The following is a 24,554-nucleotide window of genomic DNA, read 5'->3' as shown; positions in this document are numbered from 1 at the left end:
AGATGCTGAAGAAGGAATTTTTGTTTACATAGTTCAAATGTTATTATCATGTGATTCTTTAAATGTGGTTGCGTGCGTGTGTGTGTGTGTGCGTGCGCGTGTGTGTTTACCAGAGACAGGGCAGTCTGCGTTTGGTGTAACAGAGGTTCAGGGAGCAGGGACAAGTGGATACACTCAGGTATTTTTATTGTTCCTCCATCCAGGTCGGCAATAATAACATCCAACTGGTGAAGATACATAAAACACTGACAGGTCAGGTGGTTTGGTTGCAGCTGGAGGGAGGACCGTGAGGAACAACACGTATGCCTGACAAAGTTTAGCCAAAACCAGCTAAATAAACATCTTGTTGGAGGTCAGATTACTTCACCTTCATGTGTAAGAACACTTCCTGAAACCAAAGTGCTTGTGAAATTGAAACTCTCCTACTCAGAGGAAAGAAAAAGACCTAAACTGTTACCATCCATCATCACTTCTTAGGACATCAAATTCTAAAGGACTCCAATATTTGATAATAATTGTAGTGTTTAAACACTTTCAACAATTTATGATCTTCAAGTTCTGATTGCAAGTAGGATATTGAAAGATGTCTGTGATATGTTTAGACTCACCAGATCCTGGATTTCACTCTGAAACATGGAGTGCACTCCGATGATGAAGGGCGTGGGCGAGCTCAGCACCTCCAGCAGCCGGGAAGGCAGAATAGGGATGTATGGATAACTAAACATAAAAGTGGACACGTCAGTGGTATAATATGTATGGTAAGACAGACGAGGGGGAATTACGCAATGAGCGGGAAAGTGAGAGCCTAAAATATACTTCCCTGCATTCTTATTACAAATGTTGAATTGGGAAATTGAAACTCAAATGAGTAAACTTACATTAAGTGACAAGACAGCAGAAAAAATAGAAACTGTGGATGGCACTCAGATGGTGTTCATAAATGTTGCATTAATATCCTTTATAGGCTCTGGTGCTGTCAGTACACAGTCCACAGTCCCCATATTTGTTTTTATTTTTTATTTGGACATAAGCAGTTCACATTCATCTGCTGAAGGGGGAAATTTCTCTGAGCTTACCAAAAGTCTGAGTTTAAGGTGTGTGCCCTACAAGCATGATTTGTGACATCACAACCAGTTTTGAGCCAATTGTGTCCAGTATGCAACTTAAACACATGTGATGTGGAAACTGGAAGCCTCCAGTGCACATATACTAAGAATTGACTTTTCTAACAAAAACCACATCAGACACAAATTATTATTCTAAGCAGAGTATTTTCGTATGTTTTGAAACTTGTCTGGAAAGGATGTTTAGGTTTAATGAAATCATGATGTGGATCATGAGTGATTTTCAAAAATTACTTCAGATAAAGTTCCCTCTACAGTGGTGCATGCATTTGTGCTACAAAGGAAAGGAAATTAATCACTATAAAAGTGAAACGCACTTCTAGGAGAAGTGAACTCTGAAAAAATATAACCCACCCAAGTTACTAGATATTAAAGGTCAAATTCTGTGATCTTAAAGGGGGTTAGGGTGATATAGCCAGGAGATATAGCCGTTTCTAGAACTGAGTCAAATAATAAACAAAGTTAATCATCAGTCAGATCACAAGCCATGGAAGTCACGACACCAGCCAAGGTGCTAGTGGAAAGTCACATGTTAATCTGTCCCTCTGCTGGGGTCGAACAAATACCTACCTGTATTTAAGGGGAAACATGAGGGCTTCCAGGGCGCGACACGCATCCCCGAGTCTCTGGTAACTGGTGGAGTGGAACAAAACCTTGTGTTCTGTCAGAACCGCACAAAACAGGCTAAGAACATTTTGGATTCCTGGAGCGAGAAAACAACACAGAATGAAAATTAATGAGGTATTTGTTGGAATGTGACTGCCACAATGTTCCAGATCATTTATCAAACATCCTTAGCTATTTGGGGGGGATTTCAATCCTCAAACACAGATTAGAACAAACAACATTCACTTTGAATTCTGTGCGTATTCTTAACAGCTTCAAGACTGATTACTGAAATTCAAAACATACAATATTCTGTGGGATATTTATAGTAGTTCTGGCAATGCTATGCAGACCAACCATACCGATCGTAATATGGAAGGTCGTAATGCTACTAACGGTATTGGTGTACTAGTCTCATTTTGAAAATCTGTCTGCCAGTTCTTTAGGTAATGCTGCATGACTCCACAATCTGTGGAACTGATTCAAATCTAATTTAAATTGTCAAATTGAAATGAAATGTGTGAGACTGCTGCCTAAAGCACCCAAAAGCCTGAGTTGTGTTCGTTCTTTGGTGAGGAAGAAGCCTGAGACTTTTATTTTAAAGGAATTTTTATCTGCGCAGGCTACTGCAGTCTCACCGTTTACTGGTTAAGCTACCAGAGTGACTTATGTCTCTATGTGGCTTTGGTGGGCCGTTGCACTGCCTTTCTGTTTCCATGGCACCGGGCATATACAGAACATATTGAGCTGAACCTGGACTTGAGCAATATTTAAAAAATGAACTGTGAAAAGAACGCATTTATGCATTCAGGTAAATTCATGAAAAATTACTTTTACTCGTGCAACATTGTTCAGATGTATTTAGTTTGCGTTCAACAGGTTTTAATCTTAATAGGAAAGAACTGATGAGTTGATCTCAACGGATGCCAATACTGCATGAAATCTGAAAGTTGTGCACAGCTATTTTAAGCCATGTAACCAGCTGGCTCATGATGACAACATAATAAAAAAACATTTCCATAACCAAATAGGACAGTTTATGTTAAACACTGAATATAAACCTATGGGAAAACTCATCTTGGAAAAACAAAGGAAATTACACGCTCTCATACAGTATAAATAATATTACAAATACCGATGTGACAATCAGGAAGAATTCTAAGTTTACAGTTCCTGTTATTGTTTCCTATCAAGCAACTGACAGACCAATTCATCACACATTGGAGTGATAAAGAGAGAGGAACACTGGCAGACATATCCGTGCCACTGGGGGCGCTGAGTCTGGCTGTTTGGCTGCCTGAGTGGAGCACTTGAGTGATAAACAGGAAACTAAAGGTTTAGGTCCAAATGCAATGAAACGCTATTTTAGTTGAACCTTTTTCTATCAAAAGAACTGCAAATTAGTGAGCCTTTATCATCTCCCCAAGGCTGTTGAAGCTACACTTACATAATCACACCTCAGGTTCAGGTGTTTACTTATCTTATGAAACAGTGCCACATTTCCGAGCCCTAAATAAAAAGTGTCAGCAACAGCTCTAGACAACAGAAGAGACAAAGGCAACAAACAACAAACCGCAGGGCTGTTGATGGCTGGTTTTTATCTTGCCCCGGTGGGGGATGTACTTCCTGTGCAGTGTGACATGTTTAACACACATTCCTCTCTGATGACTCGGGTGACCTGTGCACACAAACCGATGTGCCGACCTGCCAGTTACTCGCCATTCCTTATATGGGCAAGAGGACGACCTAATAGTGGAAACGATACACTTGTTCTTGGCTTACGTGTAGCTGATCAGCGGACCGCAGACATTTGCCTTCCTGTCAGCATGCAGAAGAATCAGTTATTAAGGGTGGAAAAATGATAAACTCTGCCAACTCTGTCAGTCACTTTTACTCAGTATGCTCTGACTCTCATTGATCTTTCTACACAGTAAAAAAAAATATCATATGAATAGCCAATCAAAGTGGGATTAAGGACTCAGCCAGTTATTAACAATCTGTTACTTGTTGCTACAATAGCAGGAGGATGACAACAGACAGATGACTGCACTTCTTTCTTTGTATGGTCAGAAGATAGACTGCACCATTAAATGTCCATAGTTGTGAGTTCAAAACATTAGCACTGATCATAAGTGGGCGGTCGAATACAATGACACTGTTAAAGGGATAGTTTCAGCATTTCGTTTTCTTGCTTAGAGGTAGAAGAAAAGATCAATACCACTCTCATGTCTGTACGATAAATATAAAGCTACAGCCAGGAGACAGGGCTTAGCTTATCCAAGACTGGAAGAGGGGGAAAACAGCTCGCCTGGCTCTGTTCAAACGTAAAAGTTTGGTGCCTGCCAGCACCTCTAAAGCTCACTAATATCTGGTTTATTTAATCAGTACAAAAACAAACGTGTGAAAACGACAGGCTGTGGTTTTAGAGCTAGCTGTTTCCCCCTGCATCCAGCCTTTATGCTAAGTCAAGTTAACCATCTGCTGGCTGTATGTAGCTTCAGATTTCTGTATAATATGCATCATCTTATCTAACTCTCACAAAGAAAGTGAACATTTATCATATTAACTAAAATATCAAACTAGTCCATTAATGATGATCATGTTCTGCTGAGCAAGCAGGAAAAGCCCAAACCTCTCATCAATTAATTAGAAACTTGTGGAAAGAAATACAGTAGAGGGTGAAGGTCATCAGACTGCACCATTTACAGTAGTTTTTACAGCAGTGCAAGCAGTATAGCTATACAAAAACACAAATCTGTTTTTTCAGAAGGCTTGGACACATACAGCATCATATCACATGTCAGTTTAACCGCAATTATTAATAAACAAAATTAACTAGACTGTCATGTAACACTGACCTCAGATGACCTGATTGTAACTAAGGCAAGACTTAAACAAAACTTTTCACCTCTTACAACATGACTTGACATGACTTTTACTAGACAAGATAATTGCCAGGCATTGAGAACAATGACACATATTCAGTAACTTTCCAACACATCCTGAAAAGCATTTCTTGTTCTGTACTGACTAATGAGAACTGACTTATGCTGACTGACACATCATGGTTGGGTATTATGTAAAGATTGCTTTGTTTTGTGTATGCAGATTGGCTACAAATAGATGCCTTCCACATGACCCTGATTACATGTGTATCGTGTAAGTACCCCCCATGTACACTCTGTTCAAACAGAGAATGGTGTTAATGCACTCTGATTTGAAGCACATCCTTCTAATCAAACGAGGCTAGATGAAGGCCAATCTTCTATTACAACTCAAATTTCAGGTGAACCAGATTGAGTTTCACTCGCAGCTCACAGGGTTAAAAAAGGAGTCTAATTCCTTTAAAATGACCAGAAAGTCTAAAAATATAACACGCAATAGCCGATCATGCCAAACTGTCATTTTCAAAGGCTGAGGAAAATGATAGACGCACTTTCTAAACACAGTTGAATTGCTCCATATATGAGTCATGGTGAATCAGGAACGTTGTATCTCTAACAAAGCACGAATTGCCTGTTCAAATAGTTTACAGTACGAACATATTGTGCAAACACTGCAACTTGAAACCAGCAAAGTGCATCAAATCTTCATCATGTGGTTGTTGTAGCCCAGACAAAATTACAGAAACACTGATGGGACAAAGCGAAAACCACATAATCTTGCTTCAGACACATTCAGTGTAGAATTAATCCAAGTTCTTAATGGCTTGTTGCAAAAGTCTCCTGATTGTTAAAGTCCTACAGCACTCTAGTTTAGCACCATGTGATTTTCAAAGTAGAATGGAGCCTCTAAAAATCTGATAAGGATCAAGACTGCATGAATGTAAAATATGTCACACACATTAAGCTGCTTAATTGAATCAACTAAGAAAATGACGGCAGTAATATGATTAAGAGAAATGTTCTTTTGAGTGTTTGCTGTCAGACACAGCACTCAAAATGTCTTAAAACTTAAAAGGGGTGTTGTGTAGACGTGACAACCTGCAGCAGGAAGCTATTGTTCATGCAATAAACAGGGTCATACCAATTACAAATAAATGATACAACACCATGGCGAGGCACTAATACAGTCAGTAACAGGTCACGTTCTGACTCAATACAGAACTTCCCGTATCATGATTACTAATTAGCAATTATCAAAGTGCCTGGACCCACCCAGCTGCTGGAAGAGCAGAGCAACACTCTTGCATGTGACGGGCAATGTGTCGTTCAGGGGCGTCTGGATGAGTTGCCTGTCTCCTGCTCCCAGGCTAAACAGCTTCTGTAAAGAAAAACAAAAGCAGCAAAGGTCAGAAAACAGTCATGGAAAAACCCTAACGGCCACTGTGCCTACAGGGCAAAGCAGCTCTGCAAATGACACTCATCCATTCAGATTTATAGCAGAGTGTACTGTGGCTGCATTAAATGAAGAAGACACATGGTGCTCAGTGTGACACAAACACCGCAGCTGCAGGGCTGAATTAGCCATTTGAATAGGCTTGCTTGTCATAGAGAAAAGAAAACCTCAATTACATGTTCACCAAAATATAACTGGTACAGCACACGGCTCCAGCAATTTCACAGAATCCATTAAACAGAAATATTATAGGGTACTGAGGACTGAAAAGTGGAAGCCTGGTAGTGGCTTTTAAGATGTAGAAAATAAAAGTCCTCCAGTCAAGTGAAAAATCAAAGATCTCCATTCATACAATTCCTGACATACCTGTATGTTTAACTAGGTGCTATTTTGACAAATCTGTCTGTCCCACTGCTGAGGTTCTGCCTAAAGGCAAACTTAAGGAGTTGGGATTTTAAGTGGCGTCCTGCTGGGGAACAGGGAACATACCAGATTCTTTCCTCTTACAGCACATAAACAATCGTTTAAAACAAATTCTTAATTTTTACCAGTGATGAGGATTTTTCCACAGTGGCAGTGGTAAAGGTGTACAATTATTTTCCAACGTGACTGAGACACATTTTGCCTCCTGATTTTTTTTAAGGTGCACGTTAGTAATCTATTGCCTATTTCACTGCATTCATAGTATTACCTTCTGACATTTGGCCACCAAATGACGTTTTTTTAATATGTATTCCTCTAAACAGCTATAAACACAGTTTAATAAGTCTGCTCTCTTTTGCCCCACTATAGACTGAGGTATTTAGCTCAGAGTGACACTATGGAAAAAAAATAAGAATATGCATTAGAAAATTATGGCCTGTGGCTGTTCAACAATCTCTGGCACCATCTGAACAAGGCATTCCTGTAGCTGCACCATCCAGCCATCACTTCACAGGAGAAATAGATTGACCGTAACCTTTTCCAGCAGCAAAGCGGATCTGTAAGAGACTGTGGTAGTTTGAGCATGCTTTGCCTTAGTTAAGACTTACCTGGGATCCACCAGCAACAGGAACCTGGAATACAAAGAGATTGGCCACCAGACCCTCTAAAGGGAAAGTCAGGCTGTCGATGTACACAGTGTAGATCAGACCCAAGCATCCCTGGTAGGACAACAAGTGAAATACAACTTAGACATTATACACAGACACAAACTTCATATATTGTAATCATCAATATTGCAGCTTATGTGTCACTGACCACACTAGTTCATGAATATGTGACAGAATACAGGATATATATATTGTTTTATGCAACAAACAACATTTTCAGAGATGGACTGTTTTTATATAGTGCTTTTCTAGTGTACCGACCACTCAAGGTGCTTCACAACACATGCCAACATTCATCCATTCAGACACACATTCATACACTGATGGCAGAGGCTGCCATGCAGGGTGCGAGAGAGTAGTATGATTATTCACCAAGTGCTTCCTGAAATCACAAACTGGTAAAGTTCATCAATATTTCAATGTTTGATTCATCTGTGACATTCAGATTTGATAATATAATTTATTCTAAAAGTGTGCCCTGTTGGGATGACTGACAGCGAGTCTGCAGCATCAACTTACCAGTCAGCGATGAAAAGATCAGGAGTGTTTATGCCTCTATGTCTCATTTACTTTACTGAAATGCGTGCTTATGGTTAACCAAACTCGGCAGACAGCGCAAAGTAGATTAGCATCATCTCCGAAATGCAAGATGAAAGCACTGATTTGAGAAAAAAAAAATCGGAGTATTTCTTCTAAACGAGACAGAAAAATATTTTTTAATGAAGATTTAATCATATGGTGTCTTATTACCCGGAATATTTCAGGATAATCCAGCCTGGACACGAGAATGAGACTTTTTGGTGCAAACACTTGAGCTGGCTGGATCAGTCCATCCTCCTCTGCCTCTTCATCTTCATCTCCATCAGCCTCAATACTCTTTGATCCCTGAAATATTGAAAAAAAGAAGCTATTTCAGTTGGAGGGTTCAAGAAAGTGCCATAGCCTACAGCCCGTGAACTGTAGTGCAGAGCATGCCAGCACCGCTGAGCTCCCGGTTTAGCCTGTAAATTCACTGTGCGCCTTAACCTCATCACGTTTTATAGTACGTGTCCAACATGTTTTCCACAGAAAAACAACTGATGTGGTAATGTATAATACTAAGTAATGTATGCTGAAATTTAGTTAGTTTAGTTTATTGATGGCATCGTAAAAGACACTTGGAAATGTGCTTAATTACTCCTACCAAACAAAAAAAGACTCAAACTAATTGCGTTAGACAAAGTCATAGATTCTGACCATAAAAAAATCTTAAAAATACTCTTCTATCCCCAGAGAGGAGATACAGATTTATGGAAGTTTGGGCTGTTAATTATCCCCTTCTCCAATCGCTCCCCATTTAACATAGTTGCTCATCCCACTGGAGCCACTGAAAGAACACAACACATATTCTAAAATTACGATCGAGTTAATAAAAGCTCTCGCCCACAAAGATGAGTGGATTTCCTTAGAGAGGAGCCAAAATAAGTTTAAGGGATTAATGTTGATTCCCTCCAAGAGTCACATACTGTACTAACACAGCAAATGCAAAACAGATACCAGTGATGATGCCAAAGATGCTAACAACTCCACAATGTTTAGTAAATATTTTGATTAGCAGATTATTATTATTATTATTTCCAATTAGCCATTAAAACAATATCCTTAATCTTAAACCACTTATACATTGAATTTATTGAATATTGCACACATAATGTACTTTATGTGCAGAGTGTATGTCCAAAAAAGACCCCAGCAGAACATATTATAAGTATCCAATTGTTTGGCTTATTAGTATTCTAATGCTTGTAATAGTAGGCAAAAAAAAACATTACCAGAAGGAAATAATGACCTAGAAAAGTACAATTACTGCAGGAAAACTGCTACATATGAGGCGTTAAAGGCCAGGCATGACTACACAACTCACTGTCTTGTCATTTTTGCCATTTGATATCTAAGTGTCCCCAAAGTCACAACAAACGTGTTGTGCAAGCAACAGTGTCAGTCTAGATCTAATTGTCTCTATTGTGGATCGTAAATCAGGACACTGATAAACCAACCCCTCAGTGCTCATTCCAACTAAAGCCCTTATCACAATCTAGTATATTTCTCCAGGCAGTGAAAACATGCCGTAAGTGCTTCAGTATCTTGGGACCGAGGAGTATGGGATCAAAATATCCCATTCAGATGGGGGTAACATTTCACCATTATTCTTAGGATTTGGTTCAATTATTAGACAAAATACATTCTTCTGCCGCCTGTCTGGATTCTCTCTGGAATCCAGTTGGGTAGATAAGGATGTCAGTTTAGAGAATAAAGATTGTTAAAACACCCTCACGTTTTCAAAAAGGTCTTCAGTGCCATACACTGAACCCAGGAATGTCTGTTTGTTTTGCAGTAACGTGATGTCTGGACGAGGCCAAATATAGCCTAATCTCATTATGAATGTGAGGCTGACATAAACAGTGAGGTGGTATTGTGGTTAGAGCGCCCAATATACTCATTCACTATACATATAAGCATCCGTGTTTCCTGATAAAATGTATTTTTAGAATATATAAACATCTCAGTTATTATAAGCTGTTCTAGATAGGAGTATAACTTAAATAGCTTTAAAGTAAACTAAATAAACAAAGAAAACGAACACAAGTGTATGTATAACAGATTGAATCTCTTCCTGATATATTAATGTCCGCATCATGTTTTGTTTTATAAGTACGCATAGCACAACCTCACTGATAGCTTGTGTTGCGAAGGTTACGATTGGCACCTATCCACAGTGTAAATTTCAATGTCAAATTTCAAAGTCAGATATTAATGTTTTACTCAAATAGTCATAACCTACACTCTCTGACTGGTTGCACTGACTTTATTTTGCATAACTTCCCACTTCTGGTGTGGATGCCTTACTGGAGGCATAGTTTGTTTTAATCAGTGGAACTTATACAACCTGGTCAATAATCTTGTGAATAATTGAATTTAATTGATGAAGTGGGAACTTGACACTGAAGAAGGAATTCTGATTTAAGTCAACATTTTGAGATCAAGTGAGAAATTTGAGACCCTGTGCAGATGTGATTTGATTATGTTTTAGTCACTGGCTGCAAAATATTTCAAATGTTTACACTCCTCCAAAGTCACAAAATGAGTGAAGTGAAATGTATTAGTCCCTTTCTATCATGCCTGCTAAATATATCAGGTTGAACTTCTTCTGCAAAAGTAGTTTCTCTGTGACTTGATTTCGTCCTTTGCGAACCTGATATAAACATTAAATGTAGTACGTGTGAAAAACAAAGTTTCTGGCCTTCGCTGATAGCCTTGGCAGTCCCTAGACAACAGTAAACAAAGACACAGTTAAAAATTAGAACCCATAATCAAGTCTAAATCTGTTGTTAATGACAATTTGTATTCTCTCCACAAAGCTGATGGGTGAGTATAAAAAACAGACCAATGAGGAATAAGGTTTCAATACTGTGCAACCAGTGACAAGCAATGAGATTCAGTCTGTCACTAGGCTCTTCTGAAAAGACCCCATAACAGTCAACAACAGGGATATTTTTGGTTATTTACTGTCTTTGATGTGGCAATTTTCTCTATATCCGTCCTCCTCTGATGCTTTTGAAGCACTGCGGAAAAATGTGACCAGTTATTCAAACAGAGGAATGTTTGTATAATTACAGTCTGATTCACACAACAAGCTTAAATTGTAAAGTAAAGGAGGAGGATGCGCCACTACAGTGTTGACTCTGAGCATTCCACTAAAGTGACTCCTCATCCATTTCTCATACACGGCTGCTTTTCAGATTCAACTCAAACTCGTTTTGCTGCTCTAACTGGAATGTGATTGACGACTGCCTTCCACATGCGAAAGGATGTGAAATCACAGTGGGCAGAGGGACAGGAGTCATTTAAGGCCTCTTACAAAGGCAAACACAGTGAAACAATTAGCCTGGTATTCTGTGGGCTCTTGGCAGTGAGAGACATTAACGAGATCATTCATAAGTATAAAAATGATCGCATCCAAACAAATCTATTGTAATAAATAATTTATGGGGTTTTGCACATTAATGCTGCGACTACTAATCTGTAATCTAACACAATCTTGTACGCGTGGGTAAACCAAATGAAAGAGTGCTGAAGAGGTGCACAGGTCCATCCTCTCTTTTGTATCAGCACCTCTCATCCAGTACACTATTTATTAGGCTGGATCCAAGCAGGCTTTTGTTTTCTGCTAATGCCTCAAATTCTGGAAGACATCACGCACGCGACAGACATTCCTGAAAGTTACAAATGTGCCAAAGAACTTTAAAAAACAAAACAATAAGGCTAAAATGGAAAACAGAAAATGAGAAACATCCCGTTGCCCAACCAATACATCCCTGAAGGCTTCCGAGAGTCATGAGAGAGAAACACAAGGCTGAATGTGACCTCGCGATCATCATGAAGGTTGACAAAACTCATCATTATCATTGTGGCCATCTTATAACCAGCCCTTATGAGGAGGAGATACAGAGTCCTCTACATCAGGATTAATGAGGCTAGTGTGGCGGCTCAGTGGCTAGCACTGATGACTCACAGTTATGTGGGCAGGTCACACGTTCCTTCCTCTATTCTTATGGGCTCCATTTAGTGCTCCTATTTACTCCCACAGTCCTAAAACTGCTGCCCCTTAAAGTGTCTTTAGTTATGACTGTGATTGTCTGTGATGGATTTAGACCTTCACCCCAGTGAATTCTGGGATAAGCTACATCTCCCTGTGACCCTCAAAGTGATATATTAGTTAGAGAAAGTAAATAAATCAATGACAGCATGAATAAAACAGCACAGCTAAGTGCTTAAAACTCACTCACACAAAGATAGTAAGGGACATGTTTAGCAGGATCCCTCAGCTTGGCCAAGCATTGACTGTGTGTGTGTGTGTGCGTGTGTGTGAGTGCAATCTTACCTGCAAATTGACCTCTGCCTCATAGAAAGTGAGGCAGGAGCAGTAGTGTCTGTCTGAATCGATATCTGTCAGCACAACAGTGAAGAAGGTGGGTGCTTTCCTCTCCCTGTACAGCCTCCAACCTCCAGGCTGGCAGAACTGCAAAAGTATTCAATAAAATACCATTAAATGAGAATATCAGAGAGAATAATCCACACAGCATGGTCATACATACACAGTGTTACAGCAGCAACAAGAAACCATTTTGAAGCATCATATATGAGAGGACACATGCATCTATTGCTTTAAGTTGAATCATGAAATGAACTTTTCAGTGTTTGTTGATTTTAAATTTTTAAGAGCTAAGTGGTTATTATGTCCACTGTGATTTTCCGCTGGTACCCGTAACCCGTAAACGGACAGGGCATCAGCATATTAGCCCGTCTATTCCTAATACCCCCATGGAGAGTACAGACAGGATGTCCTGTTTCAGTACAGCAACTGCGTTTGCTCATCTGAGTCGGGAAGTGGCATGTTCGGTATTTATTTTTCCTTGAAAAGGACAAACTGCTTTCGCTCATTAACTGTCTGATCATAAAAGGAAACATCTTAACAAACAAGATTAATGGAAAAATACTGAATTCAACAGACAACGTTAAAGACAAACTAGGAATAAACAACATACCAGATTATTACAGTTTAGCACAGTAGATGAAATTGAGGTTGAAACTCAGACTGATAAACAAAAATTTCATATTCCTGTGATCACAAATTAAGCAATTAAGTCCTGCCCACCCTGAAGGAAAAAACAATTTATTGCTCTACATTGACTTTGTATTACGTGAACGTACCTTACATCTACTAGCAAACAACAGAAAAATGGCTAAAAGCTGCTGTGTGGTGGGATGCACTGCCAACAAGGTAAAGAACCCAGAGTAAAATATTTATAAACTGCCGGACTGAAAAACTGAACCTTTAGGAAGACAAAAGTGGATACAGTCAATAAGATGTGAGACATTAGCGGGAAGAATGGGAAAACTGTGGGATCTTGACACTCAGTATGCCTACATGTACAGCAAGCATTTTGTCACTGCTAAGTCAAATATCCAAATGTCAGTTTTATATTTCTGCAAGTTAAACTAAAGCATTTTGACAGTATGCAACTTGTTATAGTGGAATGTGGATAAATCAGAAAACTATGAAGAACTATGTTTGCAAGCAAGCAAGGTAAGGAGAAGGGACACTGAGATAGACCAACAATATTGAGTTTGTCAATATACCTTTTCCTCTCTGGTAGACGTAGGATGCTAAAATAATCCTTTGACATGCTGAAATGTAATGTTTTTCGCTAACTACAGGCATTTTGTTAGCATTTCAGCTGTTGGTTGCATACACTGACTGTATATAAATATGGACACCGTGCCTCCACTTCCAACTGCTTTGCAAAAGCGAAGCCAAAACATCTCATTCCCATCTTGCTTATGTGATGTCATTTGGAGCCAGAGTCTGCACAGCAGAGTCCGGCTTGAGAGCGGCTGTCACAGCTGTCAATCATGATGTTTTTATATCGTCAAATAACTAATTAAAAGAAAATTTATCAGAAAAATGAGCACTTGGAAAAACATTGATGTGATTAGAATGACCTTAAATTAAAGAAACTATGTTTGGGAAAAATGTATTTGACGTGTACTTTGATTTTTTAGTTTGACTCATGTCCCATCTGCTAACATGAAAGGGGGAGGGACTCTTGAAATATACTGCAGCCGGCTGCTAGGGGGCAATCGAGATGTTTTGGCTTCACTTCTGAGGAACTGTCATGTTGTTCATATTTATATACAGTCAATGTTTTCCTACTATGGGGTTGATTGTTTTCCCCTACAGTAGGCGTAATTTTCAGACTATGACGTGTTGCACTCTGTCTCTATTTAATCCAGACTCATTACGAATATTACGACGTCAAGCACTTACAAATTTTTCCTGGAATAGCCTATATGACTATTTCCAAATACTTGACTTGTTTATCGAGGTGTTAGGAATCACACAAATCAACAATTTGATAAAACCTGAGCCATTTTTAGTAAACTGTGGGCACCGAAACTCAGAAAGACTGTTACCATAATAAAAAGCATCTCAAACAAATTTTAAGTCCCAAAGCAACAGCGTGAGTCATAACCAATCCTGACACAAAACATCTGGTAAGTGTGGAAAAACACAAGCTTTTTCTGATACAGTGTTTTCAGTAAACTGATATTACAGATGAACATAGACACAGTGTCAGACACAACTGACAAAAAAAAAAGTTCATTCCACATGAATATTTGATAATATCTAATGTCTTCAACAAATAAATAATCATTAAATTATTTTATTTTTTGAAAGGCAGACTCTGAAAATGAAGAGTGGCAGGGAGAGAAAGAAGAGGGAAATATTATGGGAGGCAGGCGGGCATTTGGTCAGAGAGTCAAGTGTTTGTGTCTGGTCTCTTTCTGTTTTTGCTGGAGGCCCAACTGGCCTGGCTCTGAAACGGTGTTTAGACTGCTCCTCAGGGGTTACGAAGCAGATCACATGGAGGAAGAAAGAGGAGATTGGGTAAAGGAGGGGTGGGTGAGGGCCAAACAGATGGATTGACGGATACTGGAGATGGATCTGTGTATCAGCCGAAGACAAATATACTGGTATTGTAGCGTGTCTCGAGGCAGAAAAAGATGAGGAGTAGAGAGGGAGAGACTTGGAGAAGAGAAGGAGAGTGGTAGGGAGAGGAATGGAAATTAAGAGAGGAAAAGGAGGGAGGGGGGCTTTGGCTTGTTCAACCTGGAGGTTTGGACCAGGATGCCACCATCCTCCAGCAGATACAATAGCTTGCAGGAAATCTGTTAAACCTGCATTGTGGTGCGGTGAGTGTGTGTGTGTGTGTGTGTGTGTGTGTGTGTGTTTGTGTGTGCGCGCTTACACACTCAGACAGGACTCAAGGACAAGTGCAGATAACTGTGATCCTGTTCTAAACTATTCCAACTATGCCATTCATTGTTGTCAAAAAAGAGATAAACACCTTTGGGACCACATACCTAACAAGATCACAGGAGATGTAACATCCTGTGTGTGTGTGTGTGTGTGTGTGTGAGCTGTGAGGCAGAGCGACACACAGAGAGCATGTGGAGGAGCGAGAAGTGAGAAGATTAAGTGACTTCCCTGATATTAAATCAGTGTTTCCTTTAAGCTGTTATCTCGCCTGTAGGTCTGCAGAGAGACACTTGAGAGCTGGAGCGGGTTCAAAGACACTTTGGGGAGTTCGGTGTTTAGTAAACTTCACTTTATTCAGGGACCGTTGCATCCAGACAGACTACTGACATAATTTTACATACTTACAACTGTCTAACCAAAAGATGAATGTTGTAGTTGGATCCAGTAAGGATTTTACAAAAGGGACCAAATTCAATGAAATGAATAAAAGTCAAGTAAAATGCTGATTCCATTTATCTTCCAACAGCATCTTTATTTAATCATGTAGTACATTGCTGAGGCTTTAAACATATTTTCATGCAATATTACCTGCTTATGACTCTAATTATGAGTTTTAATGTTTAAAACAACTGAGTGTGCGTCCCACATGAAGGTATTCTCATATGTTGTTTGTGAATAAACTATTTGGACCAGGTTGAATGTTTTGATTTTAGATTCTGTGCTGCTTCACTGCAACTATTATATTAAAAGCAGGGAATCACCCATAGGGCTGCAGAGCTTTCTGCAAAAGTTGTTTATCATTTTAAATTTAACTACGCACAACTGAGTGTAAAGAGAGAGAAAATATGCCTATGCTAATTATGTATTCAAACATCCAACTTGAAAAATGATGTCACTTGCAATTCAGTCAAACACAGATGCCACCACATCTGAGACTTGTCCTAGTAGGCAGAGGGGATTAAGAAGTGATGCTAGAGATTTGAAATCTAAGATCAGGATGAAGGACGCTGTATGAATGACAGAGAGGGGAAACAAAGATAAAGATAAAGATGAAAATATTAAAATGGTCAAAAGGTCATTCTGGAAAACATTAATACCTACAGAAAAAAGCCAGTATGTCAGTGCTTTTAAGCTTTTCGGGTCTTTTTTCTTTGTGCAAGTCTCTGTAAGTGAATGATACTGAACTGCCACTCAGCAGCAAAGCTGAGAGAATAACTAGCGAAAGCACTGACTGACAGTATCAGACACAAGCTGTACTGTACAATAAGCTATAGCATGACACAGAAATCCACTTCAGTGCAACAGGTGCAAAGGTCAACACGTAGGAAATATAGCCTTTATACAGCACAAACACACACACACACACACACACACACACACACACACACACACACTCTCCTATTCCCAAATTAGACCTTAGTCAAGTGACAAAGGAACTCTGGGACACACTTGCTGTATTGATGTCAAAGCCGAGTAAATTGCTGCCCTCCAGCTAAACCCTCTGCATCACATCATGTGCTGCAGCATGGCATGACTGACTCCCACCCAACTGCACTATTCACCTACTCAGTCACTGACACAGGATCTGCAGCCTGACCTGCTAAGCATCGTCACAACAGCGTGCTCGAGGAGCAGCACCAATAAAAAAAAAAGAAAAAGACAAAACACCCCAACACTCAGAGGCTTTGCCTGATTAGGACAGGGCTGCATTCTTATACAGTGACGAGACACTACTGCCTGGTCAGGCCGGCCCAGGCCAGATATAACTGGGGCAGCAGCCATTTCTAAGGATGACTCAGGACAAAGAGACACACAGAATGGTATCTTGTGGCTTTGTCTTTTTCTGATATAGTGCAGCTGAAATATGACTGGAAACAGGTTTACTGTGTTTTCATTATGAGCCTAACATTTGAGATTCCTGTACATGGAGAAATACAAACAGACTTCGAAGGGTCATAAACCCTTTAAAGAGTTCCCGTTACCACAAATGAGCTAAATCCCGCAAATCCTTTCAGAGAGGGACTTATTTCAGAATTTGGTTGAGTTACAAACCCAAAGGAAATCAAGCACCAAAGTTCCTCCATGTTTTCTCAGCACAGCAATAAAATGTGTGCAGACTGAACTGTCTCCTCTCATCTGTGCGTTATCAAGAAGCCCCCCTACACGTATGTTTTACAACATAAAAAGACTCTGCTTTGAATGATAATTTGTCTCTGACACAAAAAAGTTTAATTATCTACTTAGAAATTCTTAAAATCTTCTCCTTTAAGCTTCAACATCACACTTGTAGAGTTTCATACTGGACCACAATCGGCTGCAAAACTAGTTGTGATGTCTCAAATCCTGCTCATAGTATGTACACGCCTTAAACTCAGATTGAAAGTGAGCGCAGAGAAACTTTCCCACTTCAGCAGATGAATATGAAAACAATCCTCAAGTGTCAAACTCTTACTATTACATCATTCTGCACAGTGAAGCTCATACATCCAAGTTAAATAACAATATCCAAAACACATTTTTGAGTGGAGGGGGAACTTTAAACTGCATGAAAGAAAAACATCAACATCTTGCTGCTCCAACAATCTCAAATGTTAAAAAGAGTGTCACCGAAAGGGAAAGATGTTTGATTGGAAAAAAAAAAACAAGAGATTATCATCTGTATTGGTGAACTGTAAACTGCACCTGAATGTAAAGTAACAGCCAATATGCTCAGGAAAATTTAGCAACAGATGTGCGTTACATCGTGTACTTCCATCATGCTCTTCCTTCTACCTTGTTCTTTCCTCATTCATTTGGAAAAGCCACATGCCAGGAAGACAACACAATGACGGAAAGTGAAGTGCGAGGTGTCAAGGGCCAGAGAGGGACTGGCCGGGGGTGAGAAGGTCAGTGGCGTGCTGCCTGCCCTGCACTCCTGCTTTATCAGGTCTGCAGGATGAGTGCGAACAAAACAACCAGAGACGGCTGCTGAAGCCGAGCAGTTTGGCGCACAAACATGCATGTGCTTGCACCCCCCCCCCCCCCCCCTCCTCACCCATCTCCTTTGCTCAAGGTCAACGTGATGAATACAAGAAACAAACTTGTCAACAAAATGACTGTAATAGTCCTGTTATCCAAACACTCTCTAGCAGTTGCAGTGAGTTAATTCACTATGCCAAAGTTAAGCTCCATCACTCAGCTACCCTAAGGTGGCATCTCCCCTCTACTCTCATTTCTCATCTCAGCTTCCCTGCTGTCACCAACACTCCTGGTTTCCCTTTGCTGATCTATTATGCAATACCAGGCACACATGGTTCATTTTAGAGATAGATATTTTTAGATGGCCATGATGAACTGGACCACAGTAATAAAAAAAATGTCTAGTCAGGCAGGACAGGAAGAGTCATCTAGCAAAATTGAAAACTGTACTGTACACAGCTTTTCAAGCTTCATAAATGCCATATGTGTAGGAAATGTTACACCAGAGAAAAAAGCTAGCATGGAGTTTATTTATAGCACAAATATAAAGAGTCATTTTTTTTAGCCACGCACAGCCCATCAAACTCATAAGACAACTCAGCAGAACCCCCCATTTCCCCCACATCCCTCGGGAAGATTTGTTCACTTTAGGGCGAATACTTGGGTTTATTTCAAAACACAGCATAAATTAAAAACATACGGCCAGTTCACCACATGCAACTTGAAAACAGAAATGCTTAAAGAGGCAAATAAAAAAAGACCCTTTGGAGAATTTGACATTCCTACTCTTAAATCAATCCACTGTCAGATTAATTCATCCTGCTCTCTCAACCGCAAACCTGAAGCGCCTGTGTGATGTTCACGGTTGGCATGGAAGTCCGAAACATGAAATGGACATTGTTCTGTCTCAGTTATGTCCAAAGTAGGTTAATGAACACCATATCTCCCAAGCATAAAGGAGTTAAATCATAGTTCAGCTAAAAATCTGCTGTGAAATACACTCAAGAGTAGAGAAATTCCCTTTCAGAATCCAAGGAAAGTCCATGGATTTTCCCGGCACAGTTTAATAGTAGATCCTAGCGGTAAAATTGATATGAAAACCACTTGAGTAGTATCAAAACAAGCTTAAGCCAATAAATTCTCCCATTTCTGTTATGGAATCTGTCGAAACTGAAGCGAGTACAGCGGCGGGGTCAACTGTGTGAAGCTTATGGGATTATAGCAATAACAATCGATGACTTCTGATGAAGAATGATCCAGTCTTTCATGTATGAACATGCCTGCTTGAACTACTGGGTTAATCATAGCCTGACAGTTTGTCATCACCCTGTACTTTCTAGACAAGATTAAAGTTAGGTCAAAGCTGTGTAATAACTACAGAGTTTCACAATTCCTGTGAAGTGTCTTATATTAAACAGAGATCTGGCAAGACTGTGCAGTTGGCTTTGCAAAGTAAACCATTAAGAATATAGCCAAGGTATTGGTAGATAAGTGACAATGACTACTGCTGAGTGCAGCACATATTGTGGTACATGTGGATGACTTAATAAGTTCCAAAACAAAATACATGCTAAATAAAAAAAAACAAAAAAAACAACCCAGTAACCTGTGACGTGTACGAGAATTAAGGACAACAAGATTCCTCCGCACTTCCACATGGAAGAGCAACAAATAAAAATGGACATCAACGACTACACTTTGTGACAGCCACAGTGAAAAACACAAACATATCTGTTATCTATTTTGGTCCTCCTACCTGACCTAAACTTTAGGTTGTGGAAGTGAAGGATGGGGGCTTGTTTCTACTGAATATGTGACGGGGATGTGAAACAAATGTAAGGCTTTATCAGAATTCAAAGTGGTGATTTCAAGAATGAGTACTGAATCATCTTTTACCACAAATACAAATACAGTACATCTTAATAATTAACCTCCACTTTTGAATAAGTGACTCTTACCAGTGTACAGACATTTTTTGTATGAAATATACACAGTGGAAACAAGCCTTTTTGGATTTTTTGTTATTTAACCCTTAACTGTAACTATTTTACATCTGTATGTTTTGGATCATCAAATAAATTCAATCAATCAATCAATCAAGCTAGTAGAGGAAAGTGGTAGTGCATAGTAGTAGTCAAACAATACATTGACTATTTTCATCTTTAATCTTTACTTTCAGTGTAACTTTAACTTTAACCTGTAGGGCCTGACAGGTGAGTGCTTGTGTGTTTCCTTAGGTCATAGGTGGCTTATAGGTCATCTACCTCTGTTTTATTAAAGTTTTGTTCTATCAAGAACCATGATGCCTCCCCAGGAGAGTCATCGTCACATCTGGCCTCCAAATCTAGACTGCCTGCAGCTTGTATTTAGCCTTTGAGCACTTCACCTGCATCTGTATGACTGTGAGCAGGCTGTGGCTTGTATATGTGTTAGTGCAGCACGCACTGCTGTTTGCCACAATGTATTTTTTGATAGTACCACTGGGGGCACCAAAGTTGAAAATTGTTAAATCCTAAACAGGGGCTGTAAGCACAGTTATGAAGTGGAAAAAATCCCTGCAAAACATATTCCACTTGGAAAAAACAACAAGAAAAGTTTAGACAGTTTGGAGGAGAATATTAAAAGACCTCCCTGAACCAGAAATACAGACAAGACAGATTTTTTGGACACTTATCATTGTTGTTGACCACATACACAAATTCAACTTACTTGTGATTTCAAAATATTTTTTCATGGAGTGTTTTGGTCCACTGTTTTTTATCAGTTTTGATCAGTACCACATTGGTACAGCTTTTTTTTCTTCTTTTTTTTTTTACCCATTTCGGCTGAGGATGGGTAAACACGGTTGTTCTTTATTTCAACTGTAAAAAGTAAACACAAAACATCAAAACACACTCCTGAGCACATGGGGTGATGAATGAAAGAGCAGGGTAAACAGCTTTGTCCTGAGGTTGTAGATCAGTACAATGGCTGTCCTGCGTCAGACTGCTGAGCCCCGGCCTTTAGAGTGCAGTAAGATAATGGCTGATAATGACCTGGCTAGGGAACAGGTGCTTCCTCCACCGCCTTGTGGGGGCCCAGGCAAAGTTTCACCATTAACCTCAGTCTCTCTTCTGTTGTTAATCAGCTCAGTTAAAACCACAGCAAGTTTTGCTTCTCTCTTGACCAAACATTAACACTGTGGGAGGAGCAAAAGTAAATCTGTGCAGTACACGTCAGTATGTTGAGTGTATACAAACACAGTAAAAGCCTTCTCTCATGTAAAGCTTCACACAAATAAAGTAAAAAAAAAAAAAAAGTAAAGTTTTATGTTGGAACAACAGGTGAAGAGCAGCCGTTTTCATACAATAACAGGTACATACAATCTTATGTTAATATAAGATTTCCTGTTCCAGCAACCACACAATAAACTAATGGGTGACATGTCTAAATCTGCAACTTAAACATAGTGAAACATCTTTTTGAAGCTGTACACTTGAAAAGCAATTATTTTCCCCAAAATGTCTGACAACTGGACTGGACAAGAGGAGCTAGCCTTCTGAGTGGAAAGGAAAAATAATGTGCTAATAATACTAATACATATCCTATTATTATAATAATAATATTAATAATAATTAAAGCTGCAAGCAGTGTTGAACAGGCCTTCGCATCCTTGCGCATGTCGGGGCGCAGTGCAGTTGAAGGGCTTCTGTCACGGGCATGTAGATGTCTCCAGACCTGGGCTGTTTTCAGACAGTGCAAGAAGGAAATAAACATCACTTGTCCACTATTTTGTCTGCTGCTGGGTCTGCTTTGCTGCAATTTCGTAGGGGGGCACTATTCAGCCAGTTTGCATCACTGATGGAATATTGTCATGTAGACGTGCTCAGGCCGGGACTCTTATCAAACATGTAAAGTTTGGTGCAGACTGGAGCATGTACAATAAAGTTATAGCAACTCCCTCTGTCATGGCGAAACATCAAATCTCAACGGTGTGAGGATGAGAATTTTCTGAAGGGTGAGACATGGCTGCCTTGCTCACACCTGTGTCATCAAAATTATGCAAGTTTTGGGCCCTTTCACTGAAATTTCAATTCATAATTTGAAAACTTTTGATGAGTTTGTGTGTAAAAGAAATTAATATCCTAATTTTCATCAAGTTTATTTTTTAGAAAAGTAAAGACTTTTAACCCACCTGACCTGGTCAAAGTTTGATTGAAATGTGTACTGTCAGGTGTGTAGAGACAATAAGTAACTGCAGCTGGACACAGAAAAATACTCATATATTTGAATGGAGAGTGTGAGCGAACCAATAGGTGCCTGGGCCCTAATAAAGGAAAAACTGCAGTACAGAGCTACAAATTTTAGTTTTGATTTTATTTTTCTGCAGCACTTTATCACTAAACTGTCATTCTCACTCAATGAGCTCCATTCAACTCCCACACCCCCCCCCCCTCCTATTGTCTCTCTCTCCCTCTCAGTTGGAGAGGAGAATGTCACTCTTCTTGTGAAATATCCTCATAAATCCCATGACTTTGGCCAAATCCTACATTAAAAATCACATTTACGTAGGAAATTTCGTCGCAAATCCATTGATACAGGTTTCAAAGTGGTCAGACTTATAGTTCAGACATCAGAACAATTTGTTTGACACAAAGTCCATGCCTAGAGATTGCCTCCCCATTGGTTTACATTGTAAGGTGTGATGTGGCACTACAACTTTCAGGGCTTACAATATCTACATTGTTCGAGTAATTACAAAGTTTTTAACAACTTTTGTTCAGCACAGTGTCATAAGTCATGTATTCAAGTTTGAAGCCGATACCATTAACGCCCTAGGAGGAGATAGTGTTTCTTGAGGGTCTAAAATTGGCGCTAAGTCATACTTTGATGGGCATATTGTTGGATTTAGGTCAGGGGTGTCAGCGAATGATTTGTAGGTCTTGATGAGACGAATAATTGAGTTTTGGTTCGATCTCTCTACGACATTCGTACAGGCCGTGGCAGCCATTTTTGATACATAGGTGGCGCTATAGAGCACATTTTGGCACTTTGGGGGATAATTTTTACATTTTATCAAATTTTTCACCAGACCATTAAAGAAATTGCCTTCCTTATTTCAGCCTCGGTTATGGGTAATTCCCGTCCAGCTGAGAGCTTGGGCACGTCTATGTTAAGGAGAAACTGACCTATATCTTCTTGTGAGGCATTATTAGATATGGAGGATGTGTATAACTTCTCATAATATTGTTGGAATATTCCATTTATGTCTTTAGCAGTGAAAAACTGTGCATCCCCGTTTTATAACTGGTATGGTGTTAGCAGAGATTTTTTCCTTTAACTGTCTAGCTAATAATTTACCCATTTTCTCCCCACCCACATAAAAGTTTGTTTTCAATCTATAGAGTGCATATTCTGCTTTTTTATTATAAATTTCATGTAAAGAGTATTTAAGCTTACAGAGTTCTTGAAATTTCCCATCCGAAAAGTGTTTCGACAAATCTAATTCCTTATCTTTTATCTCTTTTTCTAAGTCTTTGATCCTGGTAAGATTTTCTCTTTTATTTTTAGCGGCTGAAGAAAGAAAAAAGATAATTGAAAAAGAAAAAGGAAAAAAAAAGGATAAAACTCGTGAGGTCCATGGGATTAACGCCGCTCCAACGGTGCCCGTCCTGTGTCAAAAGAAGCCTTTCCTTGGCCTGCACAGTGGTCCATTCAGTTAAGTACAAAACGCATAGTCTCACATTTGGTGTAAACAGTAGCTCACCTCACTGCCTACATTTCAATCCACAGTTCCTCCTAGTCCTTGCTCATAAATGACTTTCTCCATGGCTTCAACAGTGTTGCAACTCACGTTTTTTCCTCTCCATTTGAAGTGGAGCGTTGCGGGGAAAGCCAGTGTGTACCTGATGTCAAGCTTGTGTAATTTGCACTTCACCGGTGTGAATGCTTTCCTCTTCTGCACTAGCTCTCTAGACATGTCCGGAAATACAGATAGACGACATTTTCCCCAGACAAATCCTTGCTTTTCCTTAGCTGCACTGATCACCTTATCCCTTGCGGATTGCCTCAAAACAGATCAGCACCGGTCTTGGGGGCTGATCTATTTTTGGCATCGGTGCCAGTTGCCTGGGCACCCTCTCTATCTCCAACTCCCCGTCAGATTAACACCGAGGCCCTCTGCAAGAATCTTTCGGACACACTCAAACAGCGTCCCATTAGTACCGAGGGTCTCCCTTAGTCCCACCAACCTCACATTATTTTGCCGGCTTTGGTTTTCAAGGGCTTGTACTCGGTTCCACAGTTGCTCCGTCTGTTTATCCTTGTTCGCCTTGTCATTCAGCAACTGCTCCGCCGTCTCCTCCAGGTGTGCGATACGCCCTTCTGGCTTGCCCAGCCTCTCCTGCATGGCCGTCACCGTATTATTCAGCTCCGCCGTTGCTTGTTTAATGGACGAAATGTCAGTTGCAACACTCTGCAGCATGTCGTTCATCTTTGAAATTTCTGCAAACAGCTTTTCAAGACTATCCAGCATGTTAGTGGTTGAAAGGTGAGCGTCAGCTGCACCGTGCTCATCCTCATGTGCCGGATTTTTCT

The 24,554-nt window shown here is 39.8% G+C and overlaps 1 protein-coding gene across 5 annotated transcripts in view; it reads right to left on the bottom strand.

Annotated features, from left to right (window-relative positions):
* The window catches only part of sbf2 (SET binding factor 2), a 122,020-nt gene that overhangs the window by 54,687 nt on the left and 42,779 nt on the right, over nucleotides 1–24,554 (bottom strand). For all 5 annotated transcript variants that reach the window (XM_042411300.1, XM_042411308.1, XM_042411284.1 and 2 more), the window contains 7 exons: nucleotides 12,081–12,218; nucleotides 7,910–8,044; nucleotides 7,100–7,210; nucleotides 5,888–5,993; nucleotides 1,695–1,827; nucleotides 609–717; nucleotides 111–224 (listed from right to left, as the gene is read on the bottom strand). In XM_042411300.1, coding sequence (XP_042267234.1) covers nucleotides 111–224; nucleotides 609–717; nucleotides 1,695–1,827; nucleotides 5,888–5,993; nucleotides 7,100–7,210; nucleotides 7,910–8,044; nucleotides 12,081–12,218 — 846 coding nt within the window. The remainder of the gene's footprint in view (nucleotides 1–110; nucleotides 225–608; nucleotides 718–1,694; nucleotides 1,828–5,887; nucleotides 5,994–7,099; nucleotides 7,211–7,909; nucleotides 8,045–12,080; nucleotides 12,219–24,554) is intronic.

The sequence above is a fragment of the Thunnus maccoyii genome, chromosome 1 (assembly GCF_910596095.1).
Source record: "Thunnus maccoyii chromosome 1, fThuMac1.1, whole genome shotgun sequence".
In the NCBI taxonomy this organism is placed as follows: Eukaryota; Metazoa; Chordata; class Actinopteri; order Scombriformes; family Scombridae; genus Thunnus; species Thunnus maccoyii.
The sequence above is the reverse complement of the archived record's forward strand: the minus strand, read 5'-3'. Positions and strand labels throughout refer to the sequence as shown.